Here is a 25,067-nt window from a genome sequence, read left to right on the forward strand (position 1 = left end):
TATTGAGGAATGGAAAGATGCTCGTGGAGTGCTTGTGGGCAAAGACAGTGACATACGGACTCGGCTTCGCTCTCTCTCTGATACACATGCGCACACAACTCTTGGTCAGCAGCACAGATGAGTTCTGGGAAAACAAGCAGCTGCAGGAGGAGGAAAAGACCATAAGGCTGGACGGCTTGCCAAATTTCATCATCTATTATGGATTGCCTGCAATGCACACACTACTGCAACCAGAGCCATCTCTCAGATTCACATGAAATCACAAATTTGAGTGCACTCACATGCATTTCACATGCATAAATTTGCATATACAAATGGTGCTTTGCTTCAAAGTCCGACGTTTTATAAAAAAGCACAACCTGAAAGGTGAAATGTAAGCTTCAGAAGAACCGGAGCGGTGGTATGCTTCATTTCAGGCTCCAAAAGAGTAAAGATATAAAGAAACTGCTGAGCTGAATACATGGGAAGCCAACAGAGTGATGGCTCAGGATGTTTTTAAACTAAATTAGGCTTTATCGCCACTCTAGAAAATAAAAGAACAATCATCCACTGTCACATACCTACACTTCAACTCCCACTTACTGTTAGCTTCATGTCACTGAATCAGCGTTTCCATTGACCATATAATTATGCAATCTGACATTTAAAAAACAAATTTACTTAAGGGAAACATGCCAATTTTAAAAAAAAATTCACATTTCTACTAGGCTGAGGGGGTTTTATATTTATGTAGAAATTGTTGTATTTTGCAAAACAGCAATAGAAACACTTATTTTGCATCACAGGAGTCATGTAATCTACAACAGGATGTTACTACTGGCAGAAACGACAAAGTACTGTAGATATGAAGTGGTAGGAGGATGATGGGGCTGCATATTTTTAAAAAGATTAATTGCGTGAACAAACTTATTCACGTGTAATCTTAATTGCATTTTCTATTTTAAAGGAAACTCCACAATTCTGAAATTGTGTCTTTTTAACAAGTTTGCAGACATTTGTAATCGAAACACAGCTACTAATAATCCCTAAAGATATCAAATTAATGCAGGAAAAACTTTTTTTTTCTGATATTGACATCAACCTCCTGGTATTTTTTTCCTCACCATTTCTTTTGTCTACAAAAGAGGTTGAAATCTTGCTTTTTCTTTCTATTTATTAAAATAGAAACATGTTTCTGAGGTCAATCAATGGGTTCAAGTTCATAATCTTATGCAATGATTGTCAAGCAGGGTGTGGCATGAACTGAATTATACACACCACAGGCTCAGACATGAAGAAAGTGCTGCTAGGTGCAGAACAGAGAGCTGAAAAGCTACTGGGAGTCCTGTCTTTGTTGGTGTTGAAATATGCAGCAGGTCACATCAGTGGATGGATTTTATGCAGAGGAACAGTGACAGAGTTATTACAAAGAGCCGGATGGAGAGAAATGAGTTATTAAAATCAATTCTGCAGCAGGTTATTACGACGGCAGGACTTTGTTTTGATTGGCGGCCTTGTGGCCAATCACGTGAGGATACGGGATCGTATCATTCTGTGAAAACAGAATGATACAGTGTCACAAAATCCCCAAAATACGACTGACAAAATAAAGAATTTAGTAAAAGAAAAAATATAGAAAATTTGGTATAAAGCTTCGGTATTTACATATAAATAGTAAATGCAAAAGTTTGACAGACAAAACATTCATATGTACTAAGTTAAGCTAAGATGTGAAGCTACAGGACACCCTGATAATCAGGTTCAATTTGGGATCAAAAATTGCAACATCTGTTCCATCTCCAGCTGTGGTTCTCTTTCTCACAGGGCAGCTCCTTCAGACTAGCCAGCAGCAATTAGCAAACACCTGGTGGAATTGCACATCAGCTCAGCTCATTATAGGAGCCATTTCTCAGAGCAAACGTAAAAACGTTGTTCAAGGGTTAATAGAGGAGCCATGTTCCTGGAGGCGGAGTTTCAGAAAGAGCAGGAGCTTCTTAAAGAGACAGACCCAATTTCACATCGTTAAATGAGGAAGTCAAATTACTTAAGTTATATTTGATAGATATAGCATTTTTAGAACACCTGAGGTTAGTTACATGGTTGTGCTATAAAATGGCATTATGAGCCTGGAAAACACACAAAACTGCCCCTTTAAGAGCCGTTTGGGACAAAAAGACATGAATTTCCAATTAATCACCATTGCAGGGGTTAACTGTAGTCTGTAAGAGCAGCTTAAGATTTTGATCAGGCATTTATGGGAATCAGTTTTGGTGTGAAGTTGTGGAGCACATACATTGATTTGATTCAGCCATTTGTCGCTCCACTTCTTGCTTTATAGGCATATATAGTTTGATGGTGATATAACTCCAAATAATGCTAAAGAATATGAAATGTTTTCTTCCTGTACATCTCAAACACGGTTCTCACATTCTTGGTCCCGTCTTCAGTAAACGAGACAACTTGCTGTCACATCTTTTCAGAGGGAACACTTTGGCAGACGCCATTACCGCCCAGCACAAAATTGCCTTGTAAATCACAGTGGCCAGGTAATAAAGCCAGATTTGTATATCACCGGGAGTGGAGACTGTGTCTGTCTTGTAAATTTAATTAAACAGCAGGTGCAAAATCAGGTCATATGGCTTTGATGTGCCCCATGTGAGAATGACAACCAGACAAAGATTCAGATACGAGCCGCATTAGCATATTTCTGCATGAAATGTTGCGACGCAGGCCGAGGCTCGCCCATCACCTTGTACGGCATTAAAATTGACCAAATTAAAGAGGATTCAAATTAGCCGTCACCTTCAGTTTTAATGGATGGAAAGCAAAAAGAAAAACTATAATTAATCTCTGAAAAAAATGACTTTTGATTGTGTAAAGTGGGCATAAACACAGTGATTAGTGACGACTGGAACGTTTTCAGAATCACTGGCTCACCTCTTCACTGTACGGCAGAGCTAATCTGCTCACGACTCCAACTGAAGAATGAATTCACCATGAACAGAAGTGTTTATTTTAATAAAAATCAGGTGGATCAACATTTTACCAAGTCTTTTTGACGAGTTTTTAGGGCAAATATCTTAGTCCACTTGCATTGCTGCAAAAAATAACTTTTCAGTACAATAAGAGAGAATGTTGTAAATGAATAATTATTAAATATTGATGAGGGAAAATTTTATTTTTATTAGTAAAAAAATAAATAAATAAAAATCAGCCAATGAAAAACTTTTGTTTTTAAATGGATAACTGACTTTAAACCAGTTACAATAGTTTTGGGTTTTTCTTAATAGTTTTATTTTGTTGACTTTTGTCTAGCTCAGTTTTGTAGAGTGTGTTTGCTAGTTTTTATTAGTTAAATATAGTTTACAGTAAATGTTTTATGAATTTACTGTAAATCCTTAGGTGCAGAATTCAAAAAGCATTGTATTGTGATTATGTTTACATCGATTGGGTAACGACTACTCAACAGATGAAACCATTTTCAAAAAAATTGTTTTAATTATTGTTCAACAACCAACTGACTGGTGTTCCAACTTTTGTGGTCTAGCGTAATGCAGCCAGGAGGAGTATGAAGTGCCATAATTTGCTGATGTAAATATCAGTCTGAAAGGATAATAAATAGATTTATAATAGATTCACATATTAGTTGAAACTGTTGCCATCTGAAGAAATGCACCAAAAACAACCAGTCAGAGTCAGGAGGCGGGTCTTAAGGCTGTCAATCAACCTGATCTATTCACTTCTAAATGTGCTAATGATAAAGAAACAACTTATAGTTACAGAAAAACCGCAGTCATCTGTGGCCATGCTAACTAGCTGTAGCATTCCTGAAGGAGGTGATTGAAGACGGCAGAGGTGCTCATTTTCACAGATGCTCTGTCTCATAACATATTGTCATAACATAGTGAGTTTTAACCAACATGTAAATATATATTCCATAAAATCTTCATACTGCAGCTGTAATCAAGCTCAGATTTAGCTAAAAAGTTAGAGTCCAACTGTACTATATTTGCACTAGAAACTAGATCAAAAATACTTGGTAGTATTTAGTGTTTTTGCAGTGTGTAATAATATAGATCTCTTTCTCAGGCTGATGTGCAGTGGAGCCAGAAATCATCCTGTTATGGCGGTGCTGACCTATGACTCTGTCAAAGGACTGTCTGCGCTCCAGAAGGCCCTTCGCCACACTTCGGTTTGAGCTAACCGCGCGCCAGCGTGTCAGCCGCATCAGTTGACCTGTCTGCAACACCTCCACTTGTTCCTTTTCTGTTTTTTTCACTGGGAGGAACTGGTTGATAATTACCACCTAGGATGTAGCCATCTGTGCCGCCCTTTCACGGCCTGTTAAGCTCGCTTTTCAGAAAGTTTACTGTTGACAGAGGGCAACGCGAGAGGAGCGAACGCTGGAGAGGAGCAAACGCTCAGGCGGTCTTAAAGGCAGCGGTAAGCAGGTGATTTACAGACAGGAGGAAACGGAGTGGGTGTTGAGTGGGAAACGAGGTCGTGTGCGCTCATTAATGGGCGGAGGACTGTTACAGCCATGGAGGTAACAGTGATTTCAAAGCCACGAAGGTCTTCAGTGAGAACATTCCAGCTGTTTAAAGTCGACTTAATGAGATGCAGTAGGAAAAACCTGGCAGCATAGAGCAGTGGTGTCCAAACGTTTACTACGCAAAATTCACATTTTGGACATTTTTGTTCTTCCACTTGGGTTTCTACTGCTTCTAAAAGCAGTCCAAGAATTTTTTAAAAAAAGAACAAAAAACAAAAAAAACTGAAAATCACACCCAGCCATTTTTTGGCAATAAGTTCTTGTTTTTTGGTGTCTAGAAAGTAAGCCGTTTCAAAAACCTCTGGAATATTAAGGTACTACCCTGTTACCTAGCAACTTCAATGGAACTCCACCCGTTACCTAGCAACCAAACGTCCAAGGTGAGCTCCAGGACATTTATAGGCAGAACTGACCAGATTAAAATCTCATACAAGAATTATTGTGTGCAAAAAAAACTTTAATAAATGTGTTTTGTTTAGCCCATAGACCTATCCTAACCTGTTTAAGAAGCATAATAAGTGACATTTAAACTACCACTTTAAACTTCATTAAATAAAATAAAAATACATAAAAAAGCACAATTTGTGATTTTTTTTTTTTATCTGCTTAACCAACAAAATTTTAAGAAATCTGCAGATTATTAAAGATCCAGAACTAAAAAAGGTTTTGGACTCGAGTCTTAATTTCCAATTTATCAATGTCAAATTGATCAGATGCCAAACAAAATCATTTCATGGGCCACAAATAGGCCCTGGTCCACACTTTATACACTTTTTTTTAACCCCTCCAGGGGGTCTTTTGTGGCTCTAGTGTTCCTTATATGATAGTAGGCTGACAGGAAATGGGGAAGAAGAGGGGGGAAGACATGCGGCAAATGTCGTCGGGTCCAGGAGTCGAACCTGCGACGACGGCGTCGAGGACTGAAGGCCTCCAAATATGGGTCGCGCTAACCGCTACGCCACCACGGCACGCCCCACTTTATACACAGTGTATTAAGTGTTTACACGTTATATACTACAGTGTTTAGCTTCACAATGAAGCTAAACACTGCAGGTTTAGCTTCAGCTATTAGCCAGCTAGCTATTAGCTGCTTATATTATACAAAGCAGAACAGCAGAAAGATGAACTGAAAAACTACTGAAATGTTTAGCAGATACTTATTCTTTATTTTCTATGTAATACGCAAAAAATAACAAATAAATGCTAAAAAAAGTTCTAATCACAAATCAAAAACATAATATCTCCATCAGTTCTAATTTTAGTGGTGATAGCTTGTTTCTACAAATGGTTACTTCAAAAGAATCTTATTAACGAGTTAGGATAATAAAAGGAAAATATACACACTGAACTTTATGTTTGACCTCAGATTGAAGCAAAAGTTCACAACCTCCCTTATTTTTATCCCAGCATGAACTCTTTCCCTCCTTTTTCCTGATCTGCAACGTTTCATAAAACCTGTCCATCACTCACAGCTGCCTATTGTCATCAGCCATGGGGGACCCCTGTGTGTGTGTGTGTGTGTGTGTGCGTGCGGGGGTGTGTGTGGTAAAGAAGCGGTTTTCAACAAGCTGTCAGATATCTGTCACCTTGGCAGGATCTGTGTGGAAACCCTCACTGTCAAAACCTGTCAGATTTCCCTGAGTCCTTAATGAGGGAAAGAGCCGAGCTGAAACCAGAGGCGCTGACGTGACGGTGTGTGTGTGTGTGTGTGTGTGTGGGTGTGTGTGTGTGTGTGGGGAGCAGGTTGAGGGAACAGGTGCGTTGCTGGGAGCTGTACTGGTGCAGGGAGCGGCAGGGTGCACAACATCATCTCTGACAATTTCAGTCCCACTAATCAAACACACATCAGCTGCCAGCAACTAAACAGACGCAAACCTGATGTCATGCAAAGAGCTCTTTCAAAATAATGTGTAAAAAACAAAAATAAACAATGTATTCTTTGCAAAGCTCATCCTGACGCTCACCTGATGACAGAAACGAGTTTTCCTGAGTTTCTCCGCAGCCCTCGGCGAGCGTTACTCCCACAAGGTCGGCGTGATTTCCCAGCAGGCCTTTCAGACGAGGCTCAGGTGAACGACTGCAGGCAGAAAAACTGGGAGAAAGGAGGGAGAGTCAGGGAAAAGAAACACAACTAGGTAGATGAAACCAGCAAGAAAGTAAATAAAAAAAGCTGAAGAAGGTTCACCTTCCAGCAGGACAACCGGAGATATTATGGGATGGATTGAACCAAAGCAAAAACAAATAAAAATGATGTCAACTCCACAAACAGAAATCACAGAGAAAAACAACTGCAGTTTCCATCACCAGTTAGTCTGCTTGGCACAATTACCAGAAAAGATTATGAAAGTTTCCAGAATAAACACACTTTGAGGGGGGAGGGGAAGGTTTCCAGAAAAGCAAAATAAACTGAATTTGATGAGGACGAGCTTTGCTAATTAACATCCAGTTGGACTGATCTATGAAAGCAAAAGAAGATTTAAAACTTAAAAAAAAAAAAAAACTCTTAAAAACAGGAGCTGGAGAAGTTCACACTTCAAAAACAAAATCTTACCAACTATTTTTTATCAAGTTTCTAGTGCAAATGTCTTAAGTCATTTGAAATAAGACAAAACTAATTTAGAAGTAACTTTCAGCAACATCTTGTTTTAAGTCACTAATTTCTTAATATTGATGAAAATAGTACCAGTTCTAGGGGTGGATTATTTGACATTTTTCCCATGTCAATCTTAATGTTTCTGCTCAACTTGCAGCAGTGAGTGAATGTTGTTGTTGTTGACAGGAAGCAGGCGCTCTAACAGCTCTCTGGTTCCCTCTTCTGGCAGGAAGATCAGTGAATAACAATTAAATATTACTTCTAAACGGTGAATGATTATTAAAACACAAGTTATCACTTTGCTGTTCCAAGTAGCTGCAAAACGTTACATTTCCCCCCTGAGATGAAGTTATAAATCAGTGGAAAAAGCAGATTAATCGGTGTAGTGTTGCAACATGGTTCTCCAACCTAATGGTACATCGCTTTCATCACTTTACTGCTTGCTAGAGGGAGATTTTATCACATTTACTATGAAAATTAGCTATGATTTTGCATGAATTCTAGTTTTACAGGTTATAAAACACTGCCATGTTACCAGCATGTTCATACACTGCAAAAACACAAAATCTTACCAAGTATTTTTGGTCTAGTTTCTAATGCAAATATCTTAAAATAAAACAACTTAAAGTACCTGTTCAGGAAGATATAGGAGCTTAAGTCATATTAAACTCATATTTAATAATTCAAGTTTAAACAGTTTTAAGAAAGTATTTACAAGAAAAACAACTGTACTCAATGACTCTTTTTAATCTTATTCTATATTGTTATAACTGTGTACTTTTTTCAATGTTTCTGTATGCGTTTAACATATTGAAGTCCTTTGGTAAAATGTTCTTCATAATAGTATAATTAGTTTATTTTTTATCTGTGGTCTTTTGAGAAAGACAAAAAAACCCAAAAACAAATAAAGACAGAAAGAAAACCAATAAAAAAGAAGAAAAACAGGAAAAACAAAAATAAAGACAGAAAGAAAGGCAAAAGTAAAACAGAAGGAAAAAAGAAACAACAAAAAGAAAAAGAAAAAGAAAAATTACAGAAGTTGAAAAGAGAAAAAGAAAAAAGGAAAGTACAATAGAAAAACAGACATTTTTGCTCCTAAGTGAAAAAAATGCAAATTGAACTTTTTTTCCCATCAATCTTAAACAATTACTGACTTACAACATTCCTGTTTCTTCCTGAAAAGTTACTGCAAGTCAGTTTTGTCTTATTTCAACTGTACTAGATATTTGGATTAGAAACTAGAGAAAACTACTTGGTAATGTTTTGTGTCTTTGCAGTCAGCGGTATAAATGATGAGTTTATAGCGTACTCCGATATAAAGCCTGAAAGGCCTGAAGTTTGAGCAGCAGGACGATCTGGCAGCAGGGAGCAGGAACGCGGGCCCCCAGCCAGCACACATGTGACGCTCTCATTCTCCACACGGAGCAGGTGCAGCGGCCTCCATCCCTTCCTGTTTCTGCAGACTCGGAGCTTTTATCTGCTCCTCCACCAGGTGATTCAGATCAATCCCCGCGCCTCCTGGCACGCTCTCCCTTCAGATAACGCATCGGCTCCGCTGCACATCCACAAACTCTGTCGCTATGGCGCCCGCAGATGGCAACTTCCTGTGGTCTCGCCCGGCGATTGGCGGAGAGACTTCCAAGCGGAGAGCAGCTGGCGAGGGGATGATGTATCGCCGAGCGTTTGCACTTTCATTTTCAGGGTTGTCTTGTTAATGCTCCCGATCCAGCATCTGGCAGGAAGTCGACACAAAGGCAGAGAGGAGAGGGAGAGAACAACCTGTTCTCTGGCAGACCTTAACAAAAGGCTGACACATGTCTGATGAGCACAAAGAGCGGCACAAGAACAGACAGAGCTGCCCAGGATGAAGAGAAGACGCCTGATGCAAGCTAAAGATGTGAACACCGCCTGCTTAAAGGTCAATAACCAGAAACGGGAAAAATTACAAATGTTCAATCCGTTCTGTTGCTGAAAATTTAAAGCTGTAGCACATAACTTCTATAAAAATATGTTTTTTATTGTCTCCATGTTGTGACAGTTTATGAGACAAATAATCTGTGGAAAGATTGATCTCCAACTGCTATTGCCATCTGAAGAAAACACCAAAAACAACCGATCAGAGCCAGGAGGCGGGTCTTACCGCTGTCAATCTATCTCATGTAGTCGCTACTTAAAGTGCTCTTAGATGGCAGCCCATGGAGGGGAAAAATAAAACCCATCCATCCATTATACAACACACTTATCCCTAGTAGGGTAAGTGTAGGGTGCTGCTGCGAGTAATGCCAAAATTAATGATAAATAATAAAGACTTTGTGGAATTCCAATTAACGATATGGTATGTTAGTTGAGTTACCATCCCCACGCCACTAGAGGCAGTAAAGACGCAACTAAGGAGAAGATTTAGAAGTAAACAGAGAGCTACAGAATTTGTTAAGAACTGTGAGCTGAAATAAATAAAAGAGGGAAGGTCAAATGTATGCTTTCCTAAAGGTGAACGATATCACAGATTTCAAAGGAAAATAAAAACGAGAGATCGCTGATAATATAGCAAACAGCACCCCCTTCATTTCCGGAGTGCAATGGTTCCATTTCCAAATATGGTCTTGGTCTGGGGTCTGTTCCCGCCCTTACCGTTTGATGCAGCGAGGTCGTTCTTGATATTTCAGGGACGCCGGCCGGCCATGGTCCGGTCGCTCCTCGTTTGCTGCTCTGCTAAAAACAAAAAATGGCTTCAATAATTTCATCAGAGACAAAACAAACAACTTCGAATAAGGTTTCCAAAAAACTAACTTACCGAATAACAAATGCAGCGATTTCAATATGGCGCTCCAGCGGCCTGGTCGCCCAGTTTAGCTTCACCTCAGCAGGTGAGTTAAGGAGCCTAATTAGTAGGCCCCGAAAAAACAGTTTTGAGTCATTCAGGCTGGCCGTCCAGCCGGACTCGGCTTTTCGTCCTATCAGGTCAGAAAAACCCGTTTTTAAACCCAGAATGGATGAATATTATAAAGCTGGTTTCATATCTCAGCGCGAGCCGCGTCCTATTTCAAACGCTTACGTCGAAACTGCGCCACATTTCTATCCGGCATGGCGCATGCGCCTCACACTCATAAAAAAACAAAACATGGCGCCATTCGGCAAGGTTGCCAGATTTGACAGAACCCGTAAAACCTGCGCAACTGCAAAAAACAGTCCAAGTCTCAACCTCTACTGAAACTAATCTTAATAGCACTATATGTTTTATCCATAATTTATCCCTAATATAGTTTTAGAATAATTTAGAGAAACAGTTAAATTTTGTGTGTTTCTTTATATTTTATAATGTAGGACTGAAGAACATATTTAAGTTTTGAAAATGAACATTTTTCTAAGAACAAACCAGTTCATCTCTAATACAGCTTTTAGAATAAATTGGAGAAATAGTGCAAATAGATAGATAGATAGATAGATAGATAGATAGATAGATATAGTCCCTACTACATTAGGGATAAACTGGCTTGTTTCTGGAAAATTTACATTTTCAAAGCTTAATGCTGAACTGTTGCTCCAGTCCTGATGTATGGAGAATGAAGAGTGCAAAATGACAATAAATACCAAATAATTATTTAAATGTGTCAGTTTATTAAAACTCTTGACTCTTCATCTCTTTTGATCCATCCTTAAGTAATAAAATTTTATTCATGCTTATTTAAAAATGTACAATAAAGCTTTCTGAAACACATTTTTCTTTATTTTTGATTCATTTATGCAAATATAAGTAAAAAAAACTTAATTAAAAGTTTAGCTTGGATTTAAGTCAATGCAAAACGTGACGTTCTTGTCGTTGTGATGTTTCTGAGCTAACTGAACTTTACTTCCTGGTCAGGATCCAGCGCTGTGAGGAACAGAGACCCTCAGCCTTCAGTGAAACCAGCAGTCAGGTCCATTATTCAGTCCAGCAGCTCTGCATCCCGGGACATTTACAGCCAATCTGTGTCCTCCAATATGGATGTAGATTTTTCAGGTATTTGTGTGTCAAATATTTACCAACACAGAATCAGCAAAAAAAAAAAAGAAAGTATTTTGTATGACTAGAACGTTTTAAGTCTTTTACATTTATCAAAAGCCATTTTGTATTCTTGAAGATGAAAATCATTTAAAATGTTATTTTACTTTTTGTACTTGAATACATTTCAAGATTTGTACTTTTTTTTTTAAACTTTTGAGTAAAACAGTTCAACCTGTACTTTTAATATAATATTTTTTCATACAAATATCTGTACCTTTACTTAAGTAGAGAATGTGAGTACTTTGGACACCTCTGTGTTCATGCTCTTATTTTGAAGTGGCTGGAGACTGCTTACGTAGCAGTTCCGTTGCGTGCCTGTCCTCACGTTCTCTATTTCGCCTCAATAACTTTATTTAAGACAAGAATAGGAACATAATAAAACAGACAGTAGTGAACAAGATATAAACATATGAATACAATGTCTGAGGGCGTTATGGAACATGAAAATGATGTCAAATTTAAGATGTAGTCTTTCAAGGACATAATGAATTAAAGTTAGTAATTCCAGTTAGCTTCTGCTAAATCTTAGCGCAGAACTTTGTCCACCTCTTAAAATGCTTCGCCTTAGTGTTATTCAAGAAATCTGTAGTGGTACATAGTTAACTGTGACCATAATGATGAAATAATGCAGCATTCTTTAATATTTACACATCAGATTTCTTCAACTCTTTATGGTAATATCGCTAACTCTTGTAAGTGCAGGATTTCATAAACAAAGATGGCTGAATGCATGTTGGCAGTCTCTCCTGCTCAAAGATGCTTTTATGGGGTCAGAAAACGTTTTATTTAGGAACCTTTTTCCTTTTTTTACACAATGACAACACACTGATGACATCATAGAATCAACTTACAGTAAAGGGCTTGTCAACAATGCCTTAGCAACACATGCTCCCTGGGCTGATTAGCATCAGAGGATTTTTACCTTTAATGCGCCGGGAGGGCTGCCTGATTTAGGCCTTTTAAGGCTTTCACTTTCTATTTGGCTAAACTTTCAACATAGGCCTAAAATCTTTCCACAATAATGTGGATACAAAGTCCTCTGAGGCGATAAGTTGCTGCTAAACTTAAAGGGGAGCGCCACTCAGTTTCAGGTGATAAACGAGCAGGGGCGTAGCCACAGGGTGGCTGGGGGGGGACCGGCTACCCTCATATTCTACATAGACTCCATGTCAGTAGAAGGGGTGAATCATATTAACCAAATCAATCATAATTCATTATTATTGAAGTAAACATCAACTAATTTGGTAAACGTTTAATTGTTAGCTGGAGCATAAAAAACGCCATTTGCTGAAAGAACAACACAGAACAGTGATTGAACCAAAACTATACAAAGTTTATAAACATTTAGCATTTAAGATGAAAAAACCTCTTTTGTAAATCCTCAAGTTGCAGTTTTACCTTCAACTGTAAAAATTAAAATGCTTTAAAAATTAAAGCAACTTTTGCTATCCATTTATTAATCCAGAAGATAATCAAAATTTCTTTAGCTTTAGCTTAACTACAAATGAAAGAAATTTATGTTATTGCATTTTAGGCAATAACATTATTGCTTTATTTAAAAAAGTAACATAATTACTTCAAATATTGTGTAAAAGAGGCTTATGTGGTTAAATGAAAAATTTGCCAAATGTGCCAATTTTTTATCTATTGGTCAAAATAATCCATACAATAATCAATTACTAAAATAATTGTCAGCAGATGACAAATGCACTTGCTGCAATTGATATTTTTTAAAAATGTTATTTTGCAAAAATGGATCATTCCCGTTAATTAACAAGAGATTATAGAAAAGTGTCTAATTTTCATTTCTAGTCCCTTTGGCAGTTTGATTTATATGATGTTTATTATTAATAATAATAATAATGTGAAAAATCAGCTTCAGACAACTACACAAAACATCTCTCCATAAAGGAGCAAAAAGGGAAATGAAATAGTTATTTGCAATTTGTAGTCAGTAATTTTGACTTTAAATCAACTTATCAACTTAAGTTGATTGGTTGAACAGAGTTAGCTTAACGGCGCTAAAAACAGAGTTTTATACAGTTAAGCTATGCTAAGCTGAAACAGGCTAATCATGAGGTTAGCCACTGTAACAAACAAATCTATGCTAAGCAGATCTATGTGTTTTGTTTGGGTAAATAAATGGTTTGAATTTTCAAGGTTTGCCCCAATGTTCATGAAATTGCAATTTTACAGTTTGTGCTCCTGCCTGCCCCCCCAAGAAAAAAAAAATCTAGACACGCCCCTGCAAGACAGCTGGGGGCAAATTTTATTTTAACCACAAGAAAAAAAAACCCCCAATATTTTTATTAGATTTGAGTGGCAATCCTCTTTAATACGTCTGCCTAACAGCTGGAAAAAAGACTGTAATATACAAGACACACGACTCTCAGCACGGTTCTATTAAAAGCGCAAGATTATAAAACATTGACATCATCGAGAGGACGTGCTGTACAGAGAGCTGACATGCGTGGCGCAGCTCTCCTCTGCTACCGGCTGAATCTGTGGAGCTACATCGAGTGAGGCAGTAAGGCAGGGGTGTCCAAAGTGCGGCCCGGGGGCCATTCACAGCCCTTGAAATGATTTTCAGGGGCCCTTTATCACAATTCAGAAATAACCTGAATTTGGTTTGCTGGTTCAGGCGGTGGATACAGATTTAAAAACAATTTTAGGGTGAAATCTTAAAATGTAAATGTATTAAAAGATTTTTGCTTTTAATTTATTTATTAGTAACTGGGGTTATAAATGTCTTTATTACTGTTCAATAAAATGAAGTAAGAGCCATAAAATCTTCTTATTGCGAAAAAGACTGGGCCTCTTGCAATAACTCAATTTATTGCATGAAAAATTAAAACAAACTCAATAATTTCCATTTGTACTATTTATCATTTTTATATTTTCTTTTTTTTCTACTAAAAACTGGATGAATAAGGTAATTAGTCTCAACTGGCCCTTTTTCTGAAGGACAATTTTTCATTTTATTTATATTTATTTTGGATTTTTAAAATATTCCAGTGATAAACATTAATTAGAATTTAAAGTTTATTCATATTAGAGAAAGTGCCAGCTTTTTTTTGTTACTTGAAAATGGTCTCAAAGCAACGATATTATCATTTATCACAATAACTTCTGGGACAATTTATCGTCCAGCAAAATCTAATAATATTTCATAAAGTATTTTAGAATTTTAATAAATTTAATCCTTGATTACAGGTGATAATTTTAACTGAAGTTTCTTTTATTTTAAAATAAAAATGGCTTCCTTAGATAGGTAAACAATTCATCATTAATATCATAATTGTCGTTTATTGTAATAACTTCTGGGAAAATTTGTTACCTTGAAAACAACAAAAAAATGTAGAAAAATATCAACTTGAAAAATGTAGAATAATGTTTTTTTTTATCTTTCAAACCTGCAAAACCATTTTATATTTTTAATATACAGTAATTTAAAAATCTGACTGCTATCATGTTGACTTTACTGCCTATCAGAAAAAAACACGTAAGATATTTTTTGCAATAATAATGAAATACAAAAATACTAAGAAGTATTTCCAACGTGCCGTTTCTGGCCCCCTGCCGAACCGTTTGGACACCGCTGCAGTGAGGGAGAGCTTTAGTGTTTACAGAGCAAAAAGGTAGAAGTCCTTCTACGGGCGGCGAAGGCGTCCGTTCAGCAGACCAGGAAATGTTCACATCCACCCAAAATAATTACAACACCAAAAAAAAAAAAGAAAAGAAGAGCAGACGTTCTTTGCATTCCCAAACCGTCCAAAGTTTTCCCAACGTCTCAGCGGAGGAACGTCGTCTTTTCTGTCCTCCTCATGCAGAGCGGCGGCTGCTTCAGGCCCAGCTCGGAAAAATGAAGCTCTCTCAAAGCTGGTGGGAGGAAAACAGAATGGAAAAGTGGTGAAACTCGACGGGAAGAAGATGCGACGTGTCGCTGCGGGGCGTTTAGGTCGGCAGCGGGTCGTCGTCGCCTTTGCTGCATTTGCACTTGCAGCAGAGGACGATGGGCGTGGCCAGCAGGAGGAAGGGCGAGGCGACCAGCAGGAGCAGGCCGAACCCGGCGAAGATCCCCACAACCTGACAGGAAAACAAACGACATTTCAAAACAGGAGTAGCATTTAAAATATCTTTAGGAAGTGTCTTTTTGTCAAGAATTAGATTCAAAAAGTGATTTTTTTAGATAGAAGAATAAAGTCTGTTAGTAAAATAAAGATGCAATATTACCAGATAAAACTGTTTTAATGAGAGCAAAGCTTCGTTATTCAGATCTGTTGTGATTTGCTCATCTAGTTTGTGATTTTTCTTCTAAATAAACGTGTTCAATAGTTTCAAAGTTCTGCTGCTGATAATAATCTGATCCTGATGTGTTAAAAAGTGAAGTTTTTCTGAAGTATAACTTCACCAAACGCTCAACAATTTTTAACATTTTTGGAAAGGCAAAAAATTACTACTTCATTCTCCTAATATAATGACTTTTCTCATATTGTTGCGTGTTATTTAATTAATTCTCGTAATATTCTGACTTCATCATCATAAATTAATGTTTTCTTTCTTATCCTGGCCCTAAACATTCCTAACAGGATTTAGATTCCTTAATCTGTTTAATTCTGTTTTTCAAAAAATTATCTTAGATCCGTAGTTTGCAACCTTTACAACTTAAGAGTCATTTTTATTCTCAGAGAAACCAAATAAAACTTGTTTAGAGCTGCAAATGTTACAAAAAAGACAAATTATAATAATAGGTAAATACCTGCTTTAGGAAATTTGTTGCCATTTTTAAAGATCTAACTTTTTTTTTTTATTTTTAAAATAAATACAGACAAAATTTCACAAAGAAAAATATGCTTTTTTTTCTGGGACAGAAAATTATGTAAAAAACAAAAAAACAAAAACAAAAACAGATCCAACCTAAGAATAAGAAAAACAAATCTAAAAGCTTGTTGCTGGAATCTTGGTGTCACTCTGTGTGAAAATTCAATGCAAAGATTGTTGGAGTGAACTGACAAACATCTCAGCAGAACTACAAACTGATGCAGGAATTAATGCAAAAGGAGCCCCAACCAAGTGCTGAGTGGATTTAATGACATACTGTAAGTCTGCTAACATTTTTATGCTTAAATAACTTTTTTTGGTCTGATGAAATATTTAAATTCACTGAGTTCTAGGTTTTCATTACCGTCAATAGCCACCTGAATTATATTACTGTGTGGAAGGAGTCTGTAGAGTTTATGAGATTCACTTTTTGAATTTTATCATGGAAATAAATTAACTTTTCAAAGATATTCTTTTGAGATGTTCAGTTGCTAGCATTGGGCAGCAGGGGGCAGCAGAGGGAAGTTAAAACCAAATCTCGTCCCTACAGCAGTAGAATAACAGAAAATAAATATGGACACAAAAGAAAGAAAGGAAAAGAAAATTAAGAAGGAAAGAAAGGAATAACAAATAAAATGGAAAAAGGAGGGAAATTAATATTCACAATGTCTCTTAATAATCTTTGGCTAAAATTATAAATTAACAAAAGTTTATAAATATAAATGTAATAAACTAAGGCAGAGTTTAGCATTTTTCCATTTTTTGTTGCATGTCCACCACAGAATAAGACAAAAAATAACATCCAGTATTGTTTTAAAAACTTTTTTCTTTATTTGAATGGAAACTTTATGTTTTCTAAATATATTTTGTCTATTTCAAAATCAAAATATAGAAATAAAATGGCAGTTTTGAAGAAATAATAAATTTTATACTGTAGATCTTCATAAAAAATTACAAGATCATGTAACAGCTGTGGCTCTAAGTCAGTTTAATTCTGCTGAACTGAGGAAAACATTATATTTTTAGGATTTTAACAATTGCAGAATGCCGATGTAGATAGAAGAATAAAGGATAAATTTAGAAAGAAATTAAAATTTCCAGATTTTTTCAGACTATATATGGCAATTTTACAGCAAATGTTAATGTGATAAATGATAATATTGTTGTTTTGAGACCATTTTCACTGAAGTAATAATCCACAAACATATTCTCAAAGATCAATAAACTTTAAATTCTAATGAGCATTTAAGTCTGGAACTGGAAGACAATTCAAATATCCAAAATAAATAAATGAAAAAAAACAAAACAGAAACAACATGTAAAAATGAATTATGAAGTCAAAACTGTTCTTCAAAAAAGACCAAAACACCAGACTGAAGACGTTTCTCAGGTAGAAAACAGAAAATTCATGCAATGGAAATTATTGAGCTTCTTTAAATTTCTCAAGCAGTCAATTTTTTTAGTGCTTTAGTGTAACTTATTTAATTCACCACAAGGGGGAACCAAAGCACAACAAAAGGAACAACTTAGGGAATAAGAAAAGACCTGAAACATGTTTTTCCTGCTCGTTTGGAGAGAGGAGGACATATTTAGGATTGTTAATCATTTTTCAGCGTTTTATTTGTGTTTCTGGTAAACAAACTCTTTCTTCCAGTGAAGCACAGATTGGACCTGTTAGCCAGTCTAGACGCTGTTCTCTGGTTTAGATTATTCAGACTCTGCTGTCCTGCAAACACGTTCATCCTGGAACATTTCTCGTTTCTGGGGGAGATGAGAAGCAGCTGACGGAGGGAGAAAGCTTCAGCAGGATTCAGCCAGATGAAGTGCAATCACATGACTCAGCCTGGCCCGCTCAGAACAGATGCCAATGTGTATGCTAATGCCGGAAAATAGCAAGTACGTCGGACACAGTGACGCACCGCACTCTGAATAGACAACGCCGAACTCCTGGGTGAAACTTCAGAAATAAAACCATCTGTGGAAGATCGAAGCACATTCTTTCTCCTGAGTTTACTTTACGCTACTCTCTGAAAGTCAATAAAACTTTAAAATTGGAAGAAGTTAGCAGGATCCACAGATGTTTGATAATTAAAGCCAGATTGAGGAGTCAAAGGAAACTGTCTGCGGGATGCTTCGCCATGACGACGACTCAAAACAAAACCAGTGATACAGGAGAAAAAGTCCTGGGTCTAGTCAAAGCCCATCTTGATCTAATTTAGATTCAGTCTGGTGAATTGAACACTGCAAAAATACAAAATCTTACCAAGTATTTTGGTCTAGTTCTAGTGCAAATATCTTAGGAAGCACAAAATCAAACAAAACTAACTTTTCAGCAAGATATGAGTTTGTTTTAAGTCAATAATTCTTTACTATTTATAAAAAGTACTAGTTCCAATCTTCAGCAGAAGCGCCACATGGAAATAAATAAACAAATTAACTGCAGATATTTAGCCAACTTCACCAAGTATATAGCAGTTCAGTCATCCAGCCACCAGGGGCGCTGGAGTGACGCCACCTATCTTATCCTAAAACTGTAAAAACTTGATCTGGAGGCACCAGATTTAATTTGGAATCAGGTTGTTTGGATCTTTTTGTTCAGGGTTGTTAATTTTACAACTAAAATTTTTACAGCTTACAATTTTACAGTTCTTAAGTACAGTTTTGCAATTTAAATGAAGATTATTGTTTTGTCTGTTCATTCACCACAAGTTACTAAAACATATCTAAATCAGATAAACTTCACAACATCAGAGAAACACATAAGAAAGGAACATCAAGTGTAGGAGCAGGAAAACGTTCTCACCTGTGTTCTGTGCCAGATCACCGACGCCCTGGAGTGGCCCAGTTTGTTCCGGCACGGCCCTTTGTCATAGTGGATCAGCAGGAAGTCGTCCTGGTACACACACACACATACACACACACACAGAGTTAAATAGCGATCATTGGCAGCCTTAAAGACGTCTAGATGTCTCCTCATGCAACCAGCTGAAGAATCCAAACTCAAATTTATTTTTTCCAATGAACCTTAATGAAAATTTAAATCTTCCCTGACCAGATCATTTATTGTCTCCAATTGTATTTTTTTAAAGGTGAGCCATAATTCAAAAACACAAAACCTAACATTACTTTTGTCTACTTTCAAATGCATAAGACAAAACTAACTTATAAATAAGTTTTCATCTACATATATGAGCTTAAATTTTTTTTAAGTAAAAAGAATTCCTTAATATTAATGAAAAAGTTCTAGTTCCATTTCCATGTTATTTGATTTACATACATTATAGGATATTATAAGTGAAATAATCTACTAGTAGAACTAGAACTTTTCATCAATATTAGGGATTTTTCAAAACTTAAAAACAAGCTCATATATGTAGATGAAAAGTTACTTATAAGTTAGTTTTGTCTAAATAAACGGGCGGAATTCTCCTTGGGTTGCTAGGTAACGGGTGGAGTTCTGCTGGGGTTGCTAGGTAACAGGCGGAATTCTCCTGGGGTTGCTAGGTAACGGGTGGAGTTCTGCTGGGGTTGCTAGGTAACAGGCGGAATTCTCCTGGGGTTGCTAGGTAACGGGTGGAGCTCAGCTGGGGTTGCTAGGTAACGGGCGGAATTCTCCTGGGGTTGCTAGGTAACGGGCGGAGCTCAGCTGGGGTTGCTAGGTAACGGGCGGAATTCTCCTGGGGTTGCTAGGTAACGGGTGGAGTTCTGTTGGGGTTGCTAGGTAACGGGCGGAATTCTCCTGGGGTTGCTAGGTAACGGGTGGAGCTCAGCTGGGGTTGCTAGGTAACGGGCGGAATTCTCCTGGGGTTGCTAGGTAACGGGTGGAGTTCTGTTGGGGTTGCTAGGTAACGGGCGGAATTCTCCTGGGGTTGCTAGGTAACGGGTGGAGCTCAGCTGGGGTTGCTAGGTAACGGGCGGAATTCTCCTGGGGTTGCTAGGTAACGGGTGGAGCTCAGCTGGGGTTGCTAGGTAACGGGCGGAATTCTCCTGGGGTTGCTAGGTAACGGGTGGAGTTCTGTTGGGGTTGCTAGGTAACGGGCGGAATTCTCCTGGGGTTGCTAGGTAACGGGTGGAGCTCAGCTGGGGTTGCTAGGTAACGGGCGGAATTCTCCTGGGGTTGCTAGGTAACGGGTGGAGTTCTGCTGGGGTTGCTAGCAGAACTCCACCCGTGGCAGAGAGTCGGTCAATAATTAGTAGATTTTTGAAAAGCATAAACTTGTTGTCAAAAACAGCTGGGTATTTTTTAATCTTTTCTTTTTAAGCGCTTTGTATTTTTTGAGATCCAAATGGAAGAACAAAAACATGAAAAATGTGAATTTTTCCTAATAGTTCCCCTTTAAGGCAAAACGAGGCAACTCACATCCAAGGACTCCAGGCAGTACCAGCAGAAGGCGTGTTTGCAGTTCTTGCACATCATCTGGGCGCAGCCCTCGTCTCTCTCGATGTAGACTTTACACTTGGGGCAGCGCTTGATGGGGGCGTCGTCCTCTTCGTTCTTGTAGAAAGAGCTGGGAACCAGCAGGAACCCAGTTACATTACGTCTAACTCGCTTTTAAAATAAAAGCACATTATTTTAAAATGTGCTTTAAAATAATGTCAATTATTATTTGCAGATTATAATTATAAAATAAAAATAATTATTTTAAAGTCATAATATTACAAAAAAAGTTTCATGAACTTTTTTTTGTAAAAGTTCCACATCTACAAATTGAATGTTACTGTAAATTTGAACAGATATTTATTAGCAGGGAGCTTTAGACTGTTAATTGTTGTTTTCCTGAAGCTGGTACCTGTTTTCCCCGGGAAGGAAGGAGGCGATGGGCGGGTTGCTCTCCTGGCAGGCCTGCCCCGGGTGCCAGGCGGCCTTGCAGGCAGAGCAGAACTCCAGGGCGCAGACGGCGCACTGGACCAGCTGAGGCAGAGCCGGGGAGTCGGTTTCCTTCAGCTGGCAGACGGCCTGGCAGCTGGAGGACGGGCACCACGTCCTGCACGGGTCCAACAGAACCTCTGGAGGCACAGCAGTAAAATACATCACTGTTTAAAAACTAAATTACGTCTCTTTGGATTAAATGAACCTACGCAGAAATTAATATTGTTTTAATCACTGCAAAAAAGAAAAACTAAAATGTTTCCTAATGAAGGAGAAAGTCAGAAGGTTAGTGCAACCTGCTCACCAACCAGCTGAGGAAAATGCTTCAACTTTCAGTTTCTTTATTTTCAGTCCATCTTTACAGGATTTCATTGGGCCGTCATCAGGTTTCATTCTCAAAACAACTTTACTCTCGTATATTGTGACTTTTCTCGTATTATTACAACTTTTCTCAAAGTAAAACGAGAAAAAACGTAATTATTAAAACAGTAATAAGACTTTTTTCATATTATTGTGACTATTCTTGCATTATTATGAGATTATCCATGCATTATTACTTTTCATTATTACGACTTTCTCTCGTAGTGCTACAAGAGAAGTCGTATTAATGGTAACAGTAATGTAACTTTTTTCGCATTATTATGACTTTTTTGTATTATTACGTTATCTTCACTTTGTTACAACTTCTCATATTATTACGACTTTAGTTTGTATTGTTTTGACTTTACGTAATATGAATTCATTCTCGCAATGTTACGACTTTATTGTTGTATCGTAACATTTTTTCACCTAATATTACTTAATTGTATGATTTCTTTTCTTATAGATATTATTTTCTCAGCTTTACCCTAATCCTCCATCGTACGGAAAACCTTCAAACTGCCGAATAATTATTTATAATGTGAGCGAAATGTGATGAACTCATTTGTGATTTTAGATATTTTAAAGCTGAATAAATATTCAGCTGAAAATGCTTTTTAAACTGCATTTAAAGAATGTTTCCGTCACTACAGTTTATTTTTCATTATAGTTTAAATTAATATTAAATATCCAAATATGTTAGTATAACACAGAAATAGTTATTCTGTTGGTCGATAAATAAACTTTCTTCCACTCCTTCTACAAACTATTTCAAATATTTGCATCCGTCTCCAAAGACAATTTTTCTTTTCCTACTGGGTCAAAGTGCACGGATTGTTGTTCTTCCATTTTGTTGCTTCTTTCCCTATTTTCTCTGCCAAGAACCCCGAGAAACCCAGAAGCACGTCGGGCTCGGTCTGAGACAGAAAAATGTTCTGACTGTTCTGATCCAAACCAAATTAAACAAAAACGTTCATCTCTCTGAGGCTTTTTGGTTTACAGACAGACCCACACACACACACACACACACACAGACCCACAAAAAATCCAGCTTTTCAAAAGGTAAGTTTTCAAACTTTTCCATCATCACAGCTTGGAGATAAAAACAATATAAAAGACATTTAATACTGTCCCGAATCTCAATCTAAGTTATTGCGATAAATGATAATAATGAAAAAATAATGCAAGTTCTCTCACAGATAAATACATTTTAGTTTTAAACAAAAAGAAAACATTTTAAATATTAAAAAATAAACAAACAAAACAACCAAGTCAACAAATAAAATGCGTACTGGAGTCTCCGTAAAACAAACTGTCCTTCAAAAAAGAGTTAGTGAGACCAAAGCAACAACTGAAAATGTATTTTAATTTATTACACGATTAATTGATTTAATGCTTATTATGACAGGCATAGTTATTAATAATGTGTTGTAATCTATTCTAAACTAACGTATAACAAAATTGTATGTTTTTAAAAGTGTCAATTTATTTTTAATTACATTTAATGTATTAAATACAAGATAACCACATTTTTATTGGCCAAAAATAAGGAAAGTTTAGTCTGATTTAACTTCAGACAGTGAGAAAAAATTATCCATCCTTTTATACAGTGTATGAAAATATCTGGGTTCAGCTCTAAATAATAATTTTGAAATTCAAGCCTTTACTCCAACATCAGATTACACTTTATTACAAAACTATGCAGTTTGATTATGAAGCACTTTCCAAACACGTGATTGAAATTCAAGCATTTTCAAGGTTTTCAAGCACCTGTCTGAATCCAGGTGTGACAGTCCAGGAATAAATAAAACCTGCTGCGACTCACCGCGCTCGAACTGAAGCTTCTTGTACCTCTGCATCATCTCCGTCGCCACCATGCACTCGATCTGCAGACAGACGGAGAGAAGAGGAGGAAATTATTCAGCTGCTCTGAATATTCACACAGAAATACATCCATCATTTCAGGAATAATATCATCTTATTAAGCTCCAGTTTTGTTATTTTCTTGCTTCTGAAATCAAGAGAAATTTTAGTTACTGACGCTAGATAATAAAAAAAACCTGATGGTATGACTGGAAATTAAATTTTTGCAGTTTTTCTTCCCTTTTGTTCAATGAGAGCTTCAATAAAAAACAGCAAATTACAAAATATGATTAAGTGACGTGACAGTGTGCAGCTTAGTGATATTATTCACTGTTTTATCAGTGGCATCCTGAAGAAGATTATTTCCACAAATTTCTTAGCTTAAAAAGTTGAAAATTTTAGACTTTTGAAAATTTTCTGAGCTTCATAAATGGGAAAACTCAAATTTCCTCATCAATTTCCAAGTTTTCTCTTGAAAATTTCTGAAAGTAGCAAATTTTCAACTTTTCAAACTCAGAAATGTTAGAAATTTCAGATTTTTTAATGCAAATACTTAACTTTTGGAGCTCAAAAATTTTAATGCTTTTTCTAGAATTTTTTTTAGATAAACCTCAAAATTTCTGAGATTTTTGACCAAAATTTACTCCTCCTTTTTTCTTTTCTATCTAGAATATCCCTAGTATGATGCTGTATATTTCAGATGAGAATGTTTTTCAACAATACATTTAACAATACATTTAATTTTTACTTATTACCTAAATTTTATTTATTTTTTTATCACAGCAGTACCACCAAATCAAATTCTAAGTCCATCCCTGGATCTGATTCTTATTTTGTGGGAGGAAATAGAGAGAGGAGCGTCCCGGTGGAGCAAACAGGGTTAGCCTCATTTAGTGGTCGATGCATCGAACATTCAGGCTTTGTAAAGAAGAATCAATTTTACAGAGAAGGACCTGCTGAGAGAAGAGAAAGACTGGCAGGAGTAGCTGGGGTTTCATCAGACGCTAATTGATCAGAAACATAATGCTGCGGTGGGCAGAACCACGATGAGCCTCTGAGGCGCAGTAAAGAACCGAGCGGATCCAACCCACACAGAACGGACGGAGCTGAGCAGCAGCTTTAGAAGGACGTAACAGGTTGCACTTATAAACACGTTTGACTTATAAACACGTTGCAATGTGACGACATGCACCCAGCCGCCTGCTGGAGTGCAAAAAGCAGCTAGCTGATGATGACTAGCCATCAGGTTGTCAACACAGCGCACTAAATCTTAAATATACGCATGAGATAAAGAAAAAAAAGGATGAAGTGCTTTGCAGCTGATTAGACAACCAGATCAACCAGGTCAGGAAAAAGTTTTAATAAAAAATAAAACAATGGTGAGGGAAATAGGTAAGTTATGCTAGCTTGACTTTGACAACCTTAACATGGAGATGTGCTGCAGAATCTGATAATTTATTAACAATCATTAAATAAACACCAAGCCTGAAAACGTGAAACTGTAACAGACTGAATGATCTGTTCTTTGCATGGGGAACTGTTTGAATCCTGATATACTAGTAAAGCTGTTGTAAGTCGGTTGCTATGACAATGGGTTTGCCACACAGAGTGAGAAAAGAGAAGAATACAGGTGGTTTTCAGTTATTATTCACTGGTTTTTTTGCATTATTTTCCCTTTACTGCCCAGCACTAAATAATAAGTAATATCTACGTCTCAAAAATATCAGGAAATATATATTTTAAGTCATATAATAAGGTGAATATCAGCTTTTGGCCATAACAGCAACAATAATATCAGATATTAATACAATAGTTTGCATTAACGCAGGATATCTTTATTTGGTACTAAAATTAGTTTAATGATCTTAAATAATTTAAACGTGACCACAACAAAAAACACTTAGAGAGATGAAATTGTTGAGGCTCATTTTCAAATCCAACCAATAACTAATAATTTATATGAATGAGTGTGTTACCATCAGGT

General features: G+C 36.9%; 1 protein-coding gene and 1 long non-coding RNA gene across 4 annotated transcripts in view; both read right to left on the reverse strand.

Moving 5' to 3' along the window:
* The window catches only part of LOC116708684 (uncharacterized), a 34,827-nt gene extending 20,598 nt beyond the window's left edge, over window positions 1-14,229 (reverse strand). For 2 of the 3 annotated variants that reach the window (XR_004336739.1, XR_004336737.1), the window contains exons 1-2: window positions 9,756-14,229; window positions 6,496-6,623 (exon numbers count right to left, since the gene is read on the reverse strand). This is a non-coding gene — a long non-coding RNA (uncharacterized LOC116708684). The remainder of the gene's footprint in view (window positions 1-6,495; window positions 6,624-9,755) is intronic. The other variant, XR_004336738.1, reaches the window with a different exon arrangement.
* A 28-nt stretch (window positions 14,230-14,257) lies between these two features.
* Window positions 14,258-25,067, reverse strand: part of rnf144aa (ring finger protein 144aa) — a 29,795-nt gene continuing 18,985 nt past the window's right edge. Inside the window, exons 4-8 of the mRNA XM_032546630.1 lie at window positions 23,046-23,106; window positions 20,781-20,997; window positions 20,351-20,498; window positions 18,794-18,883; window positions 14,258-15,255 (exon numbers count right to left, since the gene is read on the reverse strand). Of these exons, the coding sequence (XP_032402521.1) occupies window positions 15,124-15,255; window positions 18,794-18,883; window positions 20,351-20,498; window positions 20,781-20,997; window positions 23,046-23,106 (648 nt within the window). The 3' untranslated portion in view covers window positions 14,258-15,123. The remainder of the gene's footprint in view (window positions 15,256-18,793; window positions 18,884-20,350; window positions 20,499-20,780; window positions 20,998-23,045; window positions 23,107-25,067) is intronic.

The sequence above is a fragment of the Xiphophorus hellerii genome, chromosome 19 (genome assembly GCF_003331165.1).
Source record: "Xiphophorus hellerii strain 12219 chromosome 19, Xiphophorus_hellerii-4.1, whole genome shotgun sequence".
Taxonomy (NCBI): Eukaryota; Metazoa; Chordata; class Actinopteri; order Cyprinodontiformes; family Poeciliidae; genus Xiphophorus; species Xiphophorus hellerii.